An 18,626-nucleotide genomic window follows, 5' to 3' on the forward strand; every position below is an offset into this window, starting at 1 on the left:
TTTTATGTAATCTGTATATTTTTACGTTGGCTCGATCGACGAGTACGAAATACCAGACAACCAAGTTAAAAAGAGGAAGATATTGCAAAATCGTTTTGTAGAGGAATCCCGCAAAAAACCGGGTCTAGCACGGGTTGCATGGGACTATTACGTAATGGAGTCATGGGTCAATCACGTGCTCGCTTGAAAATTTCAACAGGCCACGGCTGCGTCTCATTCCAAATATGGCAAAAGAGGGTGAATTTGATTGGTAACGTCATCTGTGTGACAGAATGTCAACAAAAACATTGAGTTTTCCCAAAAAATAATTTTCCAGCCAAGCTAAGCCTGGCGCTTTGCGTATCGCCATTAGACCTGTTTGAGTTTCATCCACTTAAACCAGAAGCCCAACCTTTGCATCAAGATTGTCCTCAATCGGGGCGACTGTTAAAAGCTACAAGTCTTTTGCTGATCCATCTAAAACCGGCCGGCGACTTTGCCCACCATATTTTAGTTGCTGAAATCGAGCCAAGAATAACGATTTTTGGCGGGCACAACTTCTCCTGAAGTTAAAGGAAACGGTAAGACTGACTTTTTTTATTTTTTTCTTTAAAAAAACAGACGATTGAAACGATATATCTTTTCCAAGGTGTTTTTCGATCTATTTACTCTCTGCTCTATTGTCTGTTTTTTCATAACAGAGGGTTTTCACTGTTTTTCCGCATCGTAGGACGAATTTTTAGTGGACTAAAAAGATTCTCAAAATGTGGACGGCGATTTCAAGCTACATTTGGGGCGAAAGCGATGAACAAGTTGTTCCAGGTTGTTCTGTGGACGACACTCAGAGCGATAACGACTGGATTTTGGTGGAGCTTCGCGAGAGCAAATTATCCAGTGAGACACAAGGTAACCCTTACTGTCTTTGTGGGGAGAATATCATACCTATTCTTCAAGGCAAAAGCATATCTTTACTTTAGTCTAATGATAATTGAATGAAACCCAAAATTCTCGAAAAAATTTACCTGGCAATTGATTTACGACTCGAGGAGCCCTCATTTCGTCACCAACTATACAAAGACGCTGTCTTGCACCAGCGTTGCATCATACCTTATTATTTGCGCCAAACATTTTCTCGTCAACGAATATTTTTATTTTTTCAGCCGATGGGAAAAGGGATGATTCGAAGCTTAAAGCTCAAGTGCAATTGGAAGAGAGCTGGTATGTTACTCCTCCTCCGTGCTTTGAAGCGAGCGGGAGCGGGCTTTCCCCAGAAATTTTGGAATCGAGTCCTATGGAGGATCTCTTGATTGAGCATCCCAGTATGTCTGTTTATGGACCAGCTGTTCGGCGACCGTCGCCTTCCGTCTCTTCAGCTTCCAGGAGTTCTAGTGTTCCGAGAAGCGAAGAAGCAAACGAAGTTGAAAAGCGGGAGCCAAGGCGGACTGTACAATTTCAGGCACAGCTCGACTTGATTGAAAACAAGCGGCTAACGGAGCCTCCTTTAGAAGGAAGCATACGGCCTAACAGAAAGAACTTGAAAAAACGAAATATGGTTCATTTTCAAAATAATTCTAAAAGCAAGCGAAATAAAAGACGCAATAGGATGCTTGGGAAACACGTAGGTTTGCATGGTAAAAGGGGTTGTTGACCTTAACTGAAAAACTATTGAAATTCAACCAAGGCGAAGCGCAGGGATTAGCATATCTGGCATATGTACGGGGCTAAAGTCCGATGATGTGAATATATTAAAGCGCATTATTTATATTCTTACCGAGGTTTTAGGTAGATTTCTGTGTGTTTTTTCTCGTTGTCGGAATTTTATATTCTCCTATTTATAAGGAGAATTTTTTAGTTGAATCGAAACTTGAAGCAGAAAGGATTGACAAAATGTTTTAAAGCGTGAAGATGGGAAATTATTCGCCCAGCAAAATAATTTAGGCTTGTGTAAGTTATCTTTATATACATAGAATTAGATTGTGTAAAGTCTATCGTCGATTTTATTTTTTACTATGGAAAAAAGCCAAAAAAAGGATAAAATACTTCGCAAAATAGGAAAACTAAGAAATTCATTTCACGCTTAGTTGAAGTTGCAAGAACTTCTCCATCCTAAGATTTGAATAAAGAAAATTTGAAAAAAAAATGTATTAGCTGATTTTTTTGGTGTGGATTTGAACAGAATATTGTTGTTAAATTTATCCACGAATCGAAAAAATAAAAAGATAAATTGGTGGTTTGGAAATTTGTTTGGACCTTTGTGGAAGAAGACAAATGAGACTTTATCAGGGAGGTTATTTTAAATGTCCCTTAAAGTTGGCTTAATTATCATTCAAATTAGGTGGATCATAGGATTTGACTTTGTAACAAGAAAAAATTCGTATGCATACAAAAACTTGGAACATTATAATTTCCAACACTAAACACTGATGGAGAAAGTTAATAAATTATAATAATAATAATATTATTATTTCCTCACCATAAACGGAGGACAGGTCTAGTGTTACAGTTCATGTACACTTGAGTTGGCATGAGGTGAAATCAAGTCAATAACAGGAAAGTAAATATTACCTTGATTTTTACATTGGCAGCTGCTACAGCAGTAATAAACAAACTTAATCTGCTTGCAAAATAATAATTATTTCTGTTTCCCTTCCTACTTCTAAAGTAACAGTGTCAGATTCTGAAGAACTGGATATTTTTTGCTTCCTCATAAATTCTTTGAGGTAATATAAGACTTACTTCTTACCCCAAGCATCATTGCATAAATTATAAATTAAATTTGGGGCAAAACAAAAATACTCATTATTCTAAAAAGTGAATGAATGTTACTTGGCAATCAAATTTAAATATGTTCTTTACTGCCCGCTTGGATTTAAACACCAGTAGTATTTAACATTCAAAGCTATAAACATGACAATTTACCTAGTTAGGATATATTATAATATTACTGTAACTTAGCCAATGATGCAGAAATTAATATTTATGAAACCACTTCTCCTACAGAAAACATCAATAAGAAATGCTTGAGGTGTTGCAAATAAATTATGGGAATAAAGTTATCTCACTTATTTTGAGTGCATTCTTTAGATAAAACATAAACCATGTTAAAGTGAAAATGCCGGTGACCTCTATAAATTCACTACACTAAAACAATAATTAGACCCAATTATCAATTTTTATTCTGTGGAGCCTAATTTCCTTCATAAAATTTCTTACACAACGTGAAATTCCAGAACGTTCGAAAAGGCAAAGAGGGTATATCTGACAAATCCATATTCTGGTTCACAGTACAAATTTTATACATCCCCACATTTATAAATACCTAACCCCCTTTTTCTACTGTTAACCTCTTTATAAAGAATACGTTTATAATGATGTTCATAAAGTTTGCTCAAGTTTAAAAGAATTATTTACAAGGCTAAAAAATTCAAAAGTAAAAAAACCTAAAGTTTTCGACATTTAGTCATCATCAGGGCATTAATAACCTAGTCTGAATAGACAAATCAAGTGCTATGTTGCAAAAACTTTTCCCATCGGGAATTGCCTAAAGGATATAAAATATTGGTTTAGCGGATGGTACATTAATACCCCGATGATTACTAAATGTCGAAAATGTTTGGTTTTTTACTTTTAAATTTTTTAGCCTTGTAAATAGTTTTAATACATTTATAGATTTCTATATTTTTGTTTAACCCTTTTTCTCCCAGTGGCTCCTTACAAATTTTACTCCGTTTTAACGCCAGACAGGGGGGCCCCCTCAAGCCTTAAAGGGTTAAAGTAACAAAAATCCAAGCGAAGATGTGGTTTTTTTGCAAGAATGCTGCTTCCCTAATGTGACTTTACACTTCCACGAAATGCCACTAAAGGGGTATTGTGTGATACAAAGTGACTTGTAAGAGTACTGAAAAACATGTTCCTGAGTTTTGGTTGGAAGTTAACTTCATATGCCACAAAATATATAAAGGTAAATATTATTTTGACCAGATTTGTTTAGAAATTTAATTTGTCTGGTGTGGTGTTTCTACTTGTTATGCACCCATCCTTTCACTCAACAAAAAAAGCTCTGTGATTGGTTGACTCTTGGTCATGTGCCCCTGGTCAAATTCTAATGTATCCCAACTGGGATACAATTCCACAGTTGTTGCCCACTCCGGTTGTTTGCCGCTGTTGTTGAAGGAAAAGTCTAGATCTATAACAAAGCACTTGATGTCTGGTCACTTGGGTTTCCCTCAAGTCCTGATGTTTGCCGAGACCATACATTAATTAAGCGTAAAATGCTATAACAAAAGAAAGAAATAAATTTCACCATAATAATTATTGCATGTAATCTCACAATCTGATTAGCTAATTTGCCATTGCAGTGCTGGAAATAACAGTCGGACATCGGACATTGTCTGACCAAATTTTGAAAATGTCCGGCCAATTTCACATTATGATCGGACACGATGACCGAACATCTCACCAGCACATCTTGAGTTCTCTTCTTCAAGGTGTTGTCAGTCAATAAATTATGTCCGGTCCAATTTGTCAAATGTCCGACCAAAAGGAAGATTTGAAAGGACATATGTCCTGCGAATAAAGAAAAATTATTTCCAGCACTGCATTGTTGATAAGATTCTAGACAACGCTGCTCGCATAGAGGTGTCGTGCAAAGCCTTCACTAATCAGATTGCGAGAAAGTTATAGACAGCGCTTTCTTTTTCTTTGTGTTACAATCTTGGTCACTCTCTAAAATAAACATTTTTCTTTGCATTGAATATTGTGACAAAAAACAAATTGAATGTGGTTCAGCCAGCATTGTCTGTAGTCTTATCAACAACGATATTTGTCATCATAGTGGTCATAATTTGTTGCAGACTCACTCTGCGCATGACATTTTGACCACACTATGATTACGAATGTCCTGATTATAGATAAGAATACAGACAATGCTGAACCACAATCGATTTATTTGGTTTGAATAATACAATAACAATATTATAATCATGATACAAGAACTAATTTTGACCCAGTACATGATGACCATCACTTGAAGCAAGAGGTTTTCCTCCTCATGACATGACAATAACCATGGGAACGCTGCCCAATACATTGTAACAAGCTGTGCAGGCAAGGAAATAATCCCAACACTTAGAGTATGCATGGTGATTAAAGGCAGAACCAATTTAGTCATTGGAAGAGTTTAATGTGCTATCTTCTCAGTCTCTCAACTTTGGACATAAAGCTGTGCACTCGGTCAAAACTTACGGGATTTGACCAATGTCCGTCCTCTTTGAAATGGGACCCAATTATCATTGCATGAGCTCCAAGATATTGTTCCATGTTACCATCATCCACCCCTGAACCAATCAGCAAAGGGATATTGACAGACTCTTTCACACACTGCATTTCTTTTAAGCTTGTTGCTTCTCCTGTTGTTTTCCCAGTCAAGATTATTCCATCAGATAGGAAAAATTCAGCAGCTTGAGCCACTTCAAGAATACTGACATCTGATGTCAAAAAATGAGAGCTGTCAAAAAATAAGGTGAAAAGAATTGTATTTTAAAATGACACTTCTGAAACTAATGATATTTGTTGATACAAGTAAGACAGAATACAAGTCCTTTCCTACTCTCTGTTTTAATTTTCTCAAAATTAGTTAGAAATAAAATAAAGGAGAATCTTTACCTGTGCTTTTTCTTAATGTCAGTGAATACCATAACATTGTCTGCACCAATCTGTTTTCTATATCTCAGAATTTCACCTGCGTCAGAATTCATTGTTCCTTCATCAGCAATGTGGGAGAATACAAATCCCTCTGCTCGGATGAAGTCCAAACTTGCTGCTTTGGCCACTGCAAGAGCTTCCTTATTGGCTCCTGCCAAGATCTGAACACCGCATGGCAAGCTGTTAGCCACATGCTTAACTTCACTGCATATCACACTCATTGATGCTACAATTTCCGGTCCAACTTGCCGATTGAGATAGGGGATGTCATGCATGTTCTCTACCATTATAGCATCCTGGTAAATCAATTAAATACAAATCCTTGTTAATTCTGGAAAGATTCAAAATTTGTTGTAAGATGCGATGCCATATGCTGGTAATCACCAAAATGATTGGTTCTATAAACTACAATAAAGCAAATTAAGCATTAAGGGGCAGCGAATATTCAAGGAATAACCATCATCCTTGAAAGCAAGGAATAACCACAACATCATCAGTACACATCATTAATCTTCAAACAATGATGATTGTTAGCAATGGTTTGTGCTCTATATATGGGCTAGTTAACAATATTATTATTCCGTGAGCATGCGTTGGATATTAGGTGGTAAACAGCCAACGAGATGTGTAACGATGAGTTGGCTATAACCAGTCTTATATCCAATGAAAGCATCCTTGAAAGCAAGGAGTGACCACAATGTCATCACTACACATCATTAATCTCCAAACAATGATGATTGCTAACAATGGTTTGTGCTCTATATGTGGGCTAGGTAACAATAATATTATTCCGTGAGCACGCGTTGGATATTAGGTGGTAAACAGCCAACCAGGTGTGTAGCGCCGAGTTGGCTATAACCAGTCTCGTATCCAATAAGCGCAAATGGAATAAGTGTTTTATTGAATTTTCATTACATTTGGAAGTGACTTACTTACTTACAGATGTTGTCTCAATTTTACAAAATGACAGATGCAATCAGTGTCCATATAAGGTCATTACAGTATTTAACAATTATTCGCTGAAGGCGAAGTGATTATCAGTGAATATTCACCGAGACGAAGTCAAGGTGAATATTCACCGATAATCACTTCGCCTGAGGCGAATAATTGTTTTAGTATAAATACACAGGTGATTATTTTAAAAAAGAGAAAAAAAAAACATTTCAACGCGAAATCATCTTCACTTACAGTGGAAAAATGAGGTGATTATCAGCTGATAATCCGAAATAGCAAGCCAATGAGAGCGCGCGATTTTGTATAATCACCTGTGTATTTATACTAAATGAGCTGATAACCAAGATTGAGTGAGCCAATCAGAAAGATAGAAATGCAATATCCGAGATTTAAATTTAATAACATGAATGGCGTAGTGGTGAGAGCACTCGCCTTCCACCATTGTGGCCCGGGTTAAATTTCAAACTCGGCATCATATGTGGGTCGAGTTTGTTGGTTCCCTTCTCTGCAGTGAGAGGTTTTTCTCCAGGTACTCTGGTTTTCCCCTTTCCTCGAAAACCAACATTTAACTTGATTTACCGGTACGTTAATTGTTAATTTCAGTTTACAGTGTCCCCAATTAGAGCTCCAATTAGTGCTTCTGCAAGCGCTAGAATGACTAGACACTTAAATAAAGTTCCTTTTTTTTGGCCTGTCTCTTCAACCTCATTTTTCTGTGTACCCCCTGTGTAAGCCTAACACTTCTTACCACTCCTGCATTTTTGTAATGAGTTGCATCAGTTTGTGCCATGTGGATTATGTCTTTCATAGGAAGGTGATTTCTTGGGGTTCCTGGGATTCAAAGAAAAGTGAAAAGGCTCAGGGCAAACAGAGCCTGAGTACTGACATTGCCACTGAGGACAATTTCATTCCAATTCAGTGCCAAAAAAGGTGTAAGATGTTGTGTGGTGTTGCCAAAAAAATCATAACAATCAACAATCAGGCCAAGCCACACATTCAGTATCTTAGCAAATTACTGGTATTGGCACATGGCAACAGTGCATCAGCAGTGCTCTCTCAATTCAGTCTACGATTGATTCGTCAGTCAGGACGTCTGTAAGACCTGTTAATAGACCATTTTACAATTGTAGCTACAGTAGGTTACCTGGCCTAAGAATGGAAGTGAGACTGCCGGTGACCCTGCTTTGATACAAATCTTTGTGCTTCCTTATGTTAATGTAAACTACCCAAGAGTATAAAGGGCAGGTTGCAGGTTAGAGAGTTAGAGTTGCAGGTCATTGTTTTACCATAACCGAAACAACCCAAACCTTTACAAAAATGCTAATCTTAGGCTTAAATATTATTTTTAGGCCTAATGTTAGCATTAGTAAAGGTTTGGGTTGTTTCAGCTATGGGTACTCGATGTATCCCTGGTTGGGGAGGTGCGGCGCGGTCCCTCATACCCTGACCCTGTTAAAGGCAAATATCGCTGATTTTCCTACCCATTTTAAGACAGAATTCCGATTTTTGATACCCTGTTTAAGACATTTAACCCAGTTTAAGCCAAAAATTGATAAATCGATACCCTGATTAAGACAGAAAATGATAAATTTGATACCCTGTTCAAGACAAAAATCCCGAAAAACATACCCTGGCTGGCCGCACGTCCCCATTAAGCCCTTATAAGGGAGTACCCCCTCCCCCCCACCCCCTCCCCCCCACCCCCCCCCCCCAAGGCCAGCAACCTGCAGTTTACACCCTCCATGTAGACTAATAAGAATTACAACAACACATTTTACATGATAACTGCAGCGAGACCTGTAACATTACAAGGTCACCAGCAGCCTCGCAGCCATTCATAGGCTAGGTCACTAAGCAAAGAACTTCAAAATGGCCTGTTTTGGTCCATAATTCGTCTTAACACCGAATTTATATTTAGACGGAAATTTCTTCTTAGGCTAGTTATTCGTCGCCAGTGTAAATCCGGCCACGCTATCTCTGTTACAAAACATACAGGTTACACGCATGGTGATCAAGAAGGATTCTACTGCAAATGAATTAATATAAAGTTACTCTCATATAAATTATCGTTTGGCTGTCCATAAATTAGTAATCCTTTCGTTGTCAACAAATATATCAAGAAACCAATGAAAATCTGAAATATATATAAAAAACACCAAAATAATTTTCCATTACCTGGTAAAGCTTCGACATGGATCATCCCAATAACAACAGAGGACTTCCGACCAAAAATTCTAGAAAACTTGGCGAGGGTATTGGAAGCCATTCTTTTTCGAAGGCTTCTTAAAGCTTGCAGAGGGATAATTTTGAGGGGACAGGGCAGAATCTACTACTTAATTTTCCATTGTGTGGGGATTTGTAACGGTCTCGATCACCTGTATTAAACGATGTCAAATGGTCTGTCAAATGTCAATAATCAGAAAGACCGCCAAAAAAAATAAATATCAAAAGAGTCAGCGGTGAATATGGGAGAGGAAACTATTTCATATTCGCTTACTACCAAAACCACCGATCAGTGGAATGGGCCTAAATTACTGAGTCACGGCCCCGCCCACTTTCCCTGGTAAATAGTTCAAATTCTTGAGAGGTGTTGTGTTCGACGCTACTTTTTAGGCCAGGGTTACCCTAGCAGTAGGGTTACCCTACCTGCTTGTAAACAGGGCCTTAGAGAGGTTTTAGTACTACATTGATGTCAACTCAGTTCCACCTGCTGTTTCATGAAAGGAGCCCGCGCACCATAATTCTAAAACATCATTCTAACGAGTGCCGTCCTGAAAAATATTACGTTTATTTTCAATCAAGTGAAGACCTTTTGCCTGGTAGAATCCAAACGTCAACCAGCTACACGTCAGGAGCCCATAAGTAACCAACCTCGTTCCCAGGGTCTCTCTTCTCTGCCTCCACAACGACAATGGAGGCAGAGAAGAGAGACCCTGGGAACGAGGTTGATAAGTAACGTAAATTGCACAAAACAAGACGCCTGGAGGCGTTAACGTGGGATGTGTTAGTCATCACTCTGGTTAGACGTGGAAAATAACAAATTCATTGTCGACTCAGTACAACCTGCTTGTGGTTCGTCGCTTAATCTTTCCTCGTGGCGAGCCAAAATAGGGGAACTAAATATTTTGAGCAAGAACCGATACAGCGTAAATTTGATTTTAGCGGTGTACTATATTTCGGCTGGCCAAACCAGCCTTCTTCAGGTATCGGCTCTTGCTCAAAATATCTAGTTTATCAACTTGTAATTGCGCCGATCAGATCAAGCCACTGATCCAACGGCATTAGCTGCTTCGTGGAATCGTCCTTGTACAATCGTTGATCAGTAGGAAAAGATATATTTTTCTAACGTTGAATTTTAAGACATTGAGCCTTGGCAACGATTAAGGTTTCCGTTGGGTGAATGACATTAAAAAAAAAACGACTAATATATTTTAAAATTTTTGAAATCTTTCGCTTTGTAACGGAGTTTTGGAGGTTCGAATTCGGCCTGTACGCGTTTGCCCCTCAACCAATATAGCGCAAGAAACTGCGAAAAGGTCTGTCGCTGAAAGTATTCATCAAGGTCACGAACTGCCACATCCCACATGCCTCATACTTTCGATAGACGTTTTTCACATAATAATACATCGTCCTCATGGCATCTCGGCTCGTCTAGTGAGTCCAACCAACAAAAGTCATTTCATAAGAAATTTATGTCTGCTTAAGCGATGAATGGTCAGGATTCCGTTAAATATGAGTATTCCGTATGAGTATTACGATGCATATGGAGTCTAAGAAATGCAATCCTGTGTTGCACACTGAACACATTCTCGTTCGCAGAGGCTGCGATTCTTTTGGTCAGCACCAAGAATACACCTTATTCCAAAATGGCCGCCATTTTAGTATTTTTTTGTTTCCATGCAAATTGGCCCTTAGGGCCTCGCTTTCAAGTGGGGGTCTATTTTGGTAACCGTTGAGAGCTACTAATTGTTTCAAATTTCTCAGATTGCGCAGACGAGCCGGAAGTCCGTGATTCGCGGACTTCCTGGTTCGAAACCAGCCCGAGGTGCTGACCAAAAGGATCGCGGCCTCTGGGGACGAGAATGCACTGGACAATGTACATCTCGGTCTTCTCGCATCCAGATACTAATCGGTGGGGTTAGTATGTGGATGGGAAACAGAGATGTAGTGTTCAGTGCATTCTCGTGCCCGACAGGGCTTAACTTCGGTGAGAAGCATAAGCACGTGGCTGATTGTAATTTCAGACTACAATGAAGGAAAACAAAATAACAAAGGAACTCAACCCATTTTTAAACGTGGTATTCTTATGGTATCTTCAGTCCACCAAAATTACTTTAACGGTGAAAATATGCAAGAAATGCAAATTTAGAACCATTCTCTATTTTCGAATTCCCCATAATACACTTTGGCTATTTGAACCTCACAGCGCCTGCTAACTCCTCGTGCTAACATGAATGCACCAGTCAGAGACGCTGTTCATTGTTCATCACGAAAACCAATAAGACACTTTGTTTCAGGGTTCCCAAGAGCTTTTCTCTCCCGCAGTCAAGAGAAGAGCTCTGGGGGTCGAGAGTGGGCAGCTATCTTGAGAATTGATTTCACGGTAAGGAACTGGGCTCGATCTTGGTACGTCATCCGGATAAAAAGATACCCGGATTTGGCGTCCACACGGTTCGGGATTAAAAAATATCCACTCTGGAGAGCGCATTAAAAAAGTTCCGGATTCGCCGGATACGTGTGGGATTCAAAAATACCCGGATATCTGTGGACGGAGCCTTAGACATCCTCGGTTTTGTGCTCTTAGGAGTAAGGACTAAGCTTATGCAATACTCTCTTGGCTTATGTAAGTGGTGTTTGTCTACTTCAAACCTGGTTGAGAAACCGCAAGTAGTTAGGGGATTCGATTGAATAATCCGAACCACACCTGGATCCAACTCCAGAACAAGCCAAGCTTTTGATGAAGCTGGCCTGTCGAATGACCGACTCCACTGCAATGTAAAGTTCCTTGTTTTAGACGAGTGTCGATGCCGAGACAAAATATCACCATTGCAGTAATTCGCAAACTTTATTGGGTACTCTCATACACACCTTCAATGGTACTATAAAAATGTACAAATTTTGTTCTTTCTCAAATTTTTTTTCCGTAGAAATCTCTTTGTAATAAATTCAATAGCCTACCTACATAATTATGTGTTTCACTTGATATTTTCACCAACCCATAACACGGACACTGGGAAATTCTTGCTTTTTAAAACAATGGATATCCAGCAAACACCGCGTTCCTCAGAGTACGTATTATAGCCTTGTGAAAGTTTCCACATTATTTTTGTTAGCTGGCTCTGTTAAAAAGTTACTAAACAATGTGAACACATCATAAATGGAAATAAATGCGTCAGTTACTTTTTAGTGACACAGAAACACGATATTGACGACATAAAGATATGTCTTTTGGCCGTCCTTTCTTTTCTCAGTTTACCGTCGAATGCGTTCCCTTATTTTGAGTCGGGATAAACAAACAAAAAGAACATCAAAAGCAATCTAAAACGTTTTAAGTTGGAGAAAAAGGTTTAAAACTGCAGACGACTGGTACATTTTGTTAGAACAAGACACTAATTAGCAACAACTTAATGAGTTTGCGTATGTTGGTTGTGTTTATGCCTGCATCGCTCGTGTAAACCAGGACAAAGAAACGGTTCTGTCCTCCCAGGCGGACAGGAAGCCTCTCCTGTGGAGCAATGTCACGTTTTGTCTGTGCTTGAAATTTAAACTGAAGAATTGTACGGGTAAAACCAATGTTTATATTTTAGAATAAAAGTTCTAAAAACGTTTTAACAAGTCATTACTTTCCTCGCATCTTTTTCCTCTTTAAAACTCAAAATAAGGATTGGTCGGATGACGGTAAAAGGACAAAAGGTGAGGACGGCCTCAGATGTAAGCGTCATGAATAAAGTTAAGGAATAAAATATAGACAAGGAGCATAAAACCAATCTCAAATCTTAAGATTCATCTTGCCTCGAAAACACCATTCAAAAAGTTACTATTTTGGTTCTTGTAATTTCCCTTGAAAACTTACGCCTTTTCATTTTTTTTGTCAGTTGACAGTTAAATTATGCTAATGCAAATTATACGGAGTAGCACAATACAAGACACAGCTTGAGGCCTCTTCAACAACACTTTGTACAAATACAGGTTGACAAAATAATATTTACAAAATGATTTTTTAGTAAAACACTAAGCTCTTAGAAATAACCTATGTTGTATAAAAAAAAGTATTGCAAAAACCGTTTTCCCTGAATTCTACACATAAAAAATAAGAGTAAAAAATGAGATAGAGGCATTGTCAGCTTGTAACATGCCTCGGGATTGCAAGGGCATTGCCGCTGATACAGTGTATGCATGTTTCCTAATCAGGGCATCCATCAAACGCTGGTTATCTGGACTTTTTGGAAGAAAACAAAAGTCCAAACAAAGCTGGTGTTAGAATGATGATCCAGGCAAAATATTTTTCAATGTATGCTATATCACTAAAAGATGTACATTAAGCAAGAAATTAGGACTGTACCTAACATCCTGGTCTATTCATACCTAGGTTGTATTGACGACCCACAACTGAAAGTAAGGTGAGGTCCTGACCTCCATTTTGTGCGATATCATGATATTTCTGGAGCACGTTTTCTTAAGCAGACTTTGAAAAACTAATACAATCTGTTTCAATCTATGACAATAAGAGAACTTGGTTTTTTGGTACTACTAGGTGGGGTCAAAGGACCATGACTTTCCACAATTGGGGACATTGACCTGTTTTCTGTTGAAGCTGATCTGTGGCTGCTTTGAAGGGATTGAGCTTTTTCCTGAAATTACAAAAACGTATAAAGAATTCTTTTAAAAACATTGTCTTACTTGTTATTCATGAAAACGGTCTGCAAGCTCAGCAAGAAACAAATTTGTTGCAATTCAGATTTAGAGGGAATACAGACGGGGATGCTCGTCGGAAAGTTTGAATTTAACCCCTAAAGGAGACCATCTGGGCAAAGGAGACCAATCTGGGCGTGGCTTTGCCCGGAACACCCCAAGCGAGACCAAAATCCAAAATTTACACCCCTAAGCGAGACGACGAGCATCCCTGTCTGTTTCATATGAGTCCCCCCTCCCCCGGGATTAAATCCTTCTTGATACCATGTATTCAACCCAGAATAATTATTCTCTCTACTTGCTCACCAATAATTTCAATTCAACTGAATGTGTTTGGATGTTGTGTGCATCTTCCCGTGCAACATGATCAAAGCTCTTCAGTGAGATGCTTCCTTTTTCCATGATAACATCAGTGAAGGATTTCATCCACTGTATACACGGATACAGTTCTTCCCAAGAGTGACCTATAGGAGAAATGAAGAAAGAAGAATATTACAGTTACCGGTAACTTAAATTATTAGGGTTTTTTTTTTGCATACACAGAATTGCAAATAGTTAGTCCAGATAATTGAAAGTAGAAACAGAATCCAGCTAAATCTAACCTAAAAAATAATTTTAAAACCCTCTTTGACATTCACAATCAAATCAGGACAAGGTTAAAATTCCAGATAAGCAGCTCTGGATAATGTCTGTTCAACTGTACTTTTTTTCTAATACAGAGCATAGATGAAGCAAGGATAGGAACTTTTAAAATCATCAGCTAACAGCTTTAACCTCTCACCTGTAACTTGCTCAACTTTAACATGAAGCATGTGGTAAAGAGCTGAAGCAGCTAGAATACTGTAGGAAAACTGTAGTGAACCTGTGTCTAGGATACATAGATCTAAGAGCTGGAAAGGGGATAAAAAAAAAAACATCCATATTACTTTCTTTTACAAGCCAAAAAGGAAAAAAAGATGCAAACTGTGAAATTCTTTCAGTTACTGTCCTTATGTTTTGTTCAGTTGGTTCCCTTTTCTATCACAAGGGCTCAGTCAGTTGTGTTGATGCCGTGAAGGCTATTTAATATAGATAATTTAAAAAAAAAAAAAAGGCTTACAGTTTGAGAATAGCGAGGGGTGTTCCCGGCCAATTTTTACTCGTAAAGCTAAACTAAACTAAACTAGTGAGCAGCACTCTGAAAACTGTATCTGTAAAACTTGTTTATTTTCCGAAACATTTGGTCTAGCTAACGTAGACTTCATCACAAAGTTTAACAATAATACATTAAATGCCTGTGACAGCCACAAACATTAAGGTTTAACCGGATTTTTGAAAGGGAACAGGCACAGCTGTGAAATATTAGGGCAAGGCATGAGAAACGATGTTTTGGGGCCACAGTTTTAGCATGGCCATTTCTCACCCCTTGCCCTAACATTTCACAGCTGCACCTGTTGTCTGTTCCCTTGTCAAACCTTGGTTGTGACTGTCATTTGTGCCATCAGATATGGCTTCAATACAGGCATTAAATGTATTATTATAAAATAATTAGGATGGTACAGACACTCTCATTGGTCAATAGCTGTGTTTAGATGAGAGTATGGAAACAAGGCTATGACATCAAAGAAATTTTGATTGGTTATGTATTGTCAGACGCAGGTTTTGATTGGTTTGTAGGAAATATGAGAGTGTGTCAAGAAAATCTGTTTCAATCAAGAAGTTAAAAAAAACCAGCATTTTCCTTCATTTGTTGAATTATCTTTGAGAAATATTTTATAAAACCAATAGAGGACTTTTTTCTGTGTTTCCATAGACTCTTTAATTGTGAAACTCCCTGAAAAAGTCTAGGGTAGCTAGACGAAAGTCTGGGAATACACAAGTTTTACAGATACAGTTTGCAGAGTGCTGCTCACTAGTTAAGTTTTAAAATATTTTTTAAACATTTTAACTTGGCTTACAGGCAGGTATGCCCCTGATAGTACTTTCATGTGCATGATCCGAAAACGGCCAGACTCTGTCTAACGCCAGACGATTTTACTCGTCAATGGGTTAAGTTCATCAACTAGTTCTTTAAATTCTTTGTTTTCTTTACATCTTTATTAATTTTTGCCCTGATGGCAACAGATGCAGCGAACGTAAATGAAAGTGATTAAAGGGTATTTTTAATCAGTGCACAAATGTTAAATTCTATGACTTTGTACTGGAATTACAAATATTATTGATCATCCTGTGCACAAATGAAAACGTGAAGGAAAAGCTTTCAATTGAATTAATACTAACAGAGTGAGACAGAAAAGGATGCAATCCATCAGACATACATAAGAACAACAAAAAAAAGCCTTGCCAGTGATCTTTCTGCTATAAAGCATGCAAGAAACGAGTGCCCTGTCCACTTCCTTCATGTGAGTGCTTTACAAAAGAAAAGATTACAGGCAAGGATTCTTGGTTTTAATGATGAAATGGTATATGAAATGAATCATATATGAACTGCTGATATGAAATCAAGTGAAGCTATGATCTTCGCAGTTATGAACCCAATTTTTACAATTGCATAGAGAAGCCTGAAAAATTCAGGACTTCAACGGGGTTTGAACCCGTGATCTCGCGATTCCGGTGCGGCGCTCTAACCAACTGAGCTATGAAGCCACTGACATTGGGAGCTGGTCATTTGTGGGTTCTAATGGTCCCGTGAGGAATGAATCAATGATGAAATGGTATATGAAATGAATCATCTATGAACAGCGGATATGAAATCAAGTGAAGCTATGATCTTCGCAGTTATGAACCCACAAATGACCAGCTCCCAACGGCAGTTGCTTCATAGTTCAGTTGGTTAGAGCGTCGCACCGGAATCGCGAGGTCACGGGTTCAAACCCCGTTGAAGTCCTGAATTTTTCAGGCTTCTCTACACAATTGTAAATATTGCGTTCATAACCGCGAAGATCATAGCTTCACTTGATTCTTGGTTTTACAATAAAGAATTTATTTATTTCCTCAAGCCTTTGGCTAAAATTTTTGGAAAGCTTTTATTTTTCCAAATCCTATAAGTGGCGCCAGCCTTGCATCTGTACTCTCATCAAGCACATGGTCTTAGCTATTCATAGTGCTCATTACATCAAAACTTTATTATAAAATGTATAGTGATTTTTTTCAACAACATTTGCCTGTGTCTTAATGTAGTATACAATTTTCCCTAACCCTAACCCTAAAACCTATAATTCCCATGTAGTTTCCACATGCAATATTATTTCTTAACCTTGCCTTCTTTTTTTTTTGAAATTACAAAGGTGACACATTTGAGAATAGAAGCCACCTTTTGTCAATAATGAGCTAGAAAACACGCAAAAACCTTATTTTAAATCTTCACAACATTGCAGCATTATAGTGCTTCAATCATTGGGTAAAAGCTAGGTGAAAGTACATGTATAGTATTCAGTTTATTTGGTCAAGGTTTTGTCTGGATCAATTGCATGCAGATCCAATCTGCAGCTTGACCATGGCAAAACAGAAACACATGCAAAAAATACATGTAGTGTGAGTGGTACAGTGGTGTTAATAAGTCACTCTGGTAAATACAACACAGAAAAGAAGAACTCAGCACCTGCTGATAGCAAAATGAAATATATACTGAAGAAAGAAAGAACTACCTGTGATACTTTGACAAATTCTTGCTGTGGGTAGTTGGGTAAGTGGAATGTTTCCTTTCTATGTGAACTCTTTTCGCTTGTCGCACAGGACAACTGTATATAAATATTTAGCCACGAGTTGATAGTTATTGGTGTTAAATTCCAATTTAAAGCCTGTGGGAAGAGAACAAAAGCATGTAAGAAAGAATTGCATGAAAAAGCACATTTGAATTAACAAGACGAGTGAATCTATTCTTTGTGATCCCTTCATCTACCATGATAAACACAAATTGCCATTTAATACCTTATATAATAATGTTAATATTGTCAATAAATAATTTAATGCCATCACTTCAAAGTTCACACATTAGAGTGGACAGGGCTTGAAATTAGCGAAAAAATCCTGTCACAAATTTGCGACAAGATATGAAAATGTAGTCACAATTTCACAAAATTTAGTTGTAAAATCGTCACGCTGCATTGTGTTGTCAGCAGTCTAGCAAAACAAAATATGAGCCCACAATACTTGGGTTGAAAGAAACCGCTGAAAATGGTGAACTATATCGAAGGAATGGAGTTGTGCACGTAACATTGCAGCAAAATTACGCTATCTTCAGATTGAAGACTCAAAGCGAGAAACAAAAATAATTTACATTTCTTTATTTATTTTAGTAAAAAAGGCAGCAAAGTGGCTGCTAACCCTTTTGTTTCGAAAGGGCAAAGATGAGAAAATTTGCGACTTCACCAGATATTTTAGTCACAAAGGAAAAAAATTCAGTCGCAAATGTGACTGTATTGGTCGTAATTTCAAGCCCTGTTGGAGAACAATATTGTTAAAGTTTTGAAGTCCAATCGAATGTAAACTCATTTAACTTTATTGATAAATGTTTACAACAGCACAAATACACATCCGTAATCTGAAAAAAGGTAGCGACAAACAACTTCCTAAAACACGTGATCCGCTTGCCCCAAGCATGTGATGTCCTAATCTCACAAGAAACATGTAAACAACAAGTTCATTAAAACCTCTAATCATATTTTCTTAACAAGTATCCCAATTTTGAGATTTTATGGAATGAAAAGGAAACTGAAACTGAATACACTAGATAAAGGAAAGAGTACTCCAAAAGATACCAATTAATGTTCCTAATATAATGCCAAGGTTTTAATACAATCTTGAGTTCACATCCTTCATGTACATGTAAATGCATTTGTTCTACAGTATATAGAGAAACGGAATGAAAACTCACAAGGAAGATGAGCATTAATTTATAGCTGGTTTTCTGCTCATTATTATGACAAGTATCTACACGTATTCCTCATCTTGTCTGCACATGTTTAACACAGGTAACCCAATAGACACAACATCCTGGAAATTTTTGAATTTTCCCCAACCCAGGCAGTGTAATTTGTTTAAAAAAGCTTTAAACACGGGATCTGAGTACATCACTGTTCAGTAAACTAACCTTTAAC

General features: G+C 37.8%; 3 protein-coding genes across 6 annotated transcripts in view; 1 reads left to right on the forward strand and 2 right to left on the reverse strand.

The window, feature by feature from the left end:
• The first annotated feature begins 277 nt into the window (after positions 1-277).
• Positions 278-2,119, forward strand: LOC138018519 (tumor protein p53-inducible nuclear protein 2-like). Of its 2 annotated transcripts, none has more exons than XM_068865160.1 (3): positions 278-560; positions 681-885; positions 1,140-2,119. In XM_068865160.1, the coding sequence occupies exons 2-3, from the start codon at positions 744-746 to the stop codon at positions 1,625-1,627; spliced, it is 630 nt and encodes a 209-aa protein (XP_068721261.1). In that variant the 5' UTR covers positions 278-560; positions 681-743; the 3' UTR covers positions 1,628-2,119. The 2 variants fall into 2 exon arrangements, with proteins under 2 accessions (XP_068721261.1, XP_068721262.1); XM_068865161.1 differs by having other exon boundaries at positions 710-885.
• A 1,013-nt stretch (positions 2,120-3,132) lies between these two features.
• On the reverse strand, positions 3,133-9,091 carry LOC138018518 (uncharacterized protein F13E9.13, mitochondrial-like). Of its 2 annotated transcripts, XM_068865159.1 has the most exons (5): positions 8,812-9,091; positions 7,385-7,467; positions 5,644-5,978; positions 5,224-5,485; positions 3,133-4,253 (listed from the first exon to the last, which is right to left on the reverse strand). In XM_068865159.1, exons 1-5 carry the CDS (start codon positions 8,900-8,902, stop codon positions 4,236-4,238), a joined length of 789 nt encoding a protein of 262 aa, XP_068721260.1. In that variant the 5' UTR covers positions 8,903-9,091; the 3' UTR covers positions 3,133-4,235. The 2 variants fall into 2 exon arrangements, with proteins under 2 accessions (XP_068721260.1, XP_068721259.1); XM_068865158.1 differs by having other exon boundaries at positions 3,133-5,485; positions 8,812-9,069.
• Positions 9,092-11,682: 2,591 nt separating this feature from the next.
• Positions 11,683-18,626, reverse strand: part of LOC138021324 (G1/S-specific cyclin-E1-like) — a 20,681-nt gene continuing 13,737 nt past the window's right edge. The window contains exons 6-10 of one of the 2 annotated variants that reach the window (XM_068868168.1): positions 18,620-18,626; positions 17,175-17,327; positions 14,330-14,438; positions 13,855-14,012; positions 11,683-13,487 (exon numbers count right to left, since the gene is read on the reverse strand). The exon at positions 18,620-18,626 is cut by the window's right edge and continues 89 nt beyond it. In XM_068868168.1, coding sequence (XP_068724269.1) covers positions 13,347-13,487; positions 13,855-14,012; positions 14,330-14,438; positions 17,175-17,327; positions 18,620-18,626 — 568 coding nt within the window. In that variant the 3' untranslated portion in view covers positions 11,683-13,346. The remainder of the gene's footprint in view (positions 13,488-13,854; positions 14,013-14,329; positions 14,439-17,174; positions 17,328-18,619) is intronic. The other variant, XM_068868169.1, reaches the window with a different exon arrangement.

The sequence above is a fragment of the Montipora capricornis genome, chromosome 10 (assembly GCF_036669925.1).
Source record: "Montipora capricornis isolate CH-2021 chromosome 10, ASM3666992v2, whole genome shotgun sequence".
In the NCBI taxonomy this organism is placed as follows: Eukaryota; Metazoa; Cnidaria; class Anthozoa; order Scleractinia; family Acroporidae; genus Montipora; species Montipora capricornis.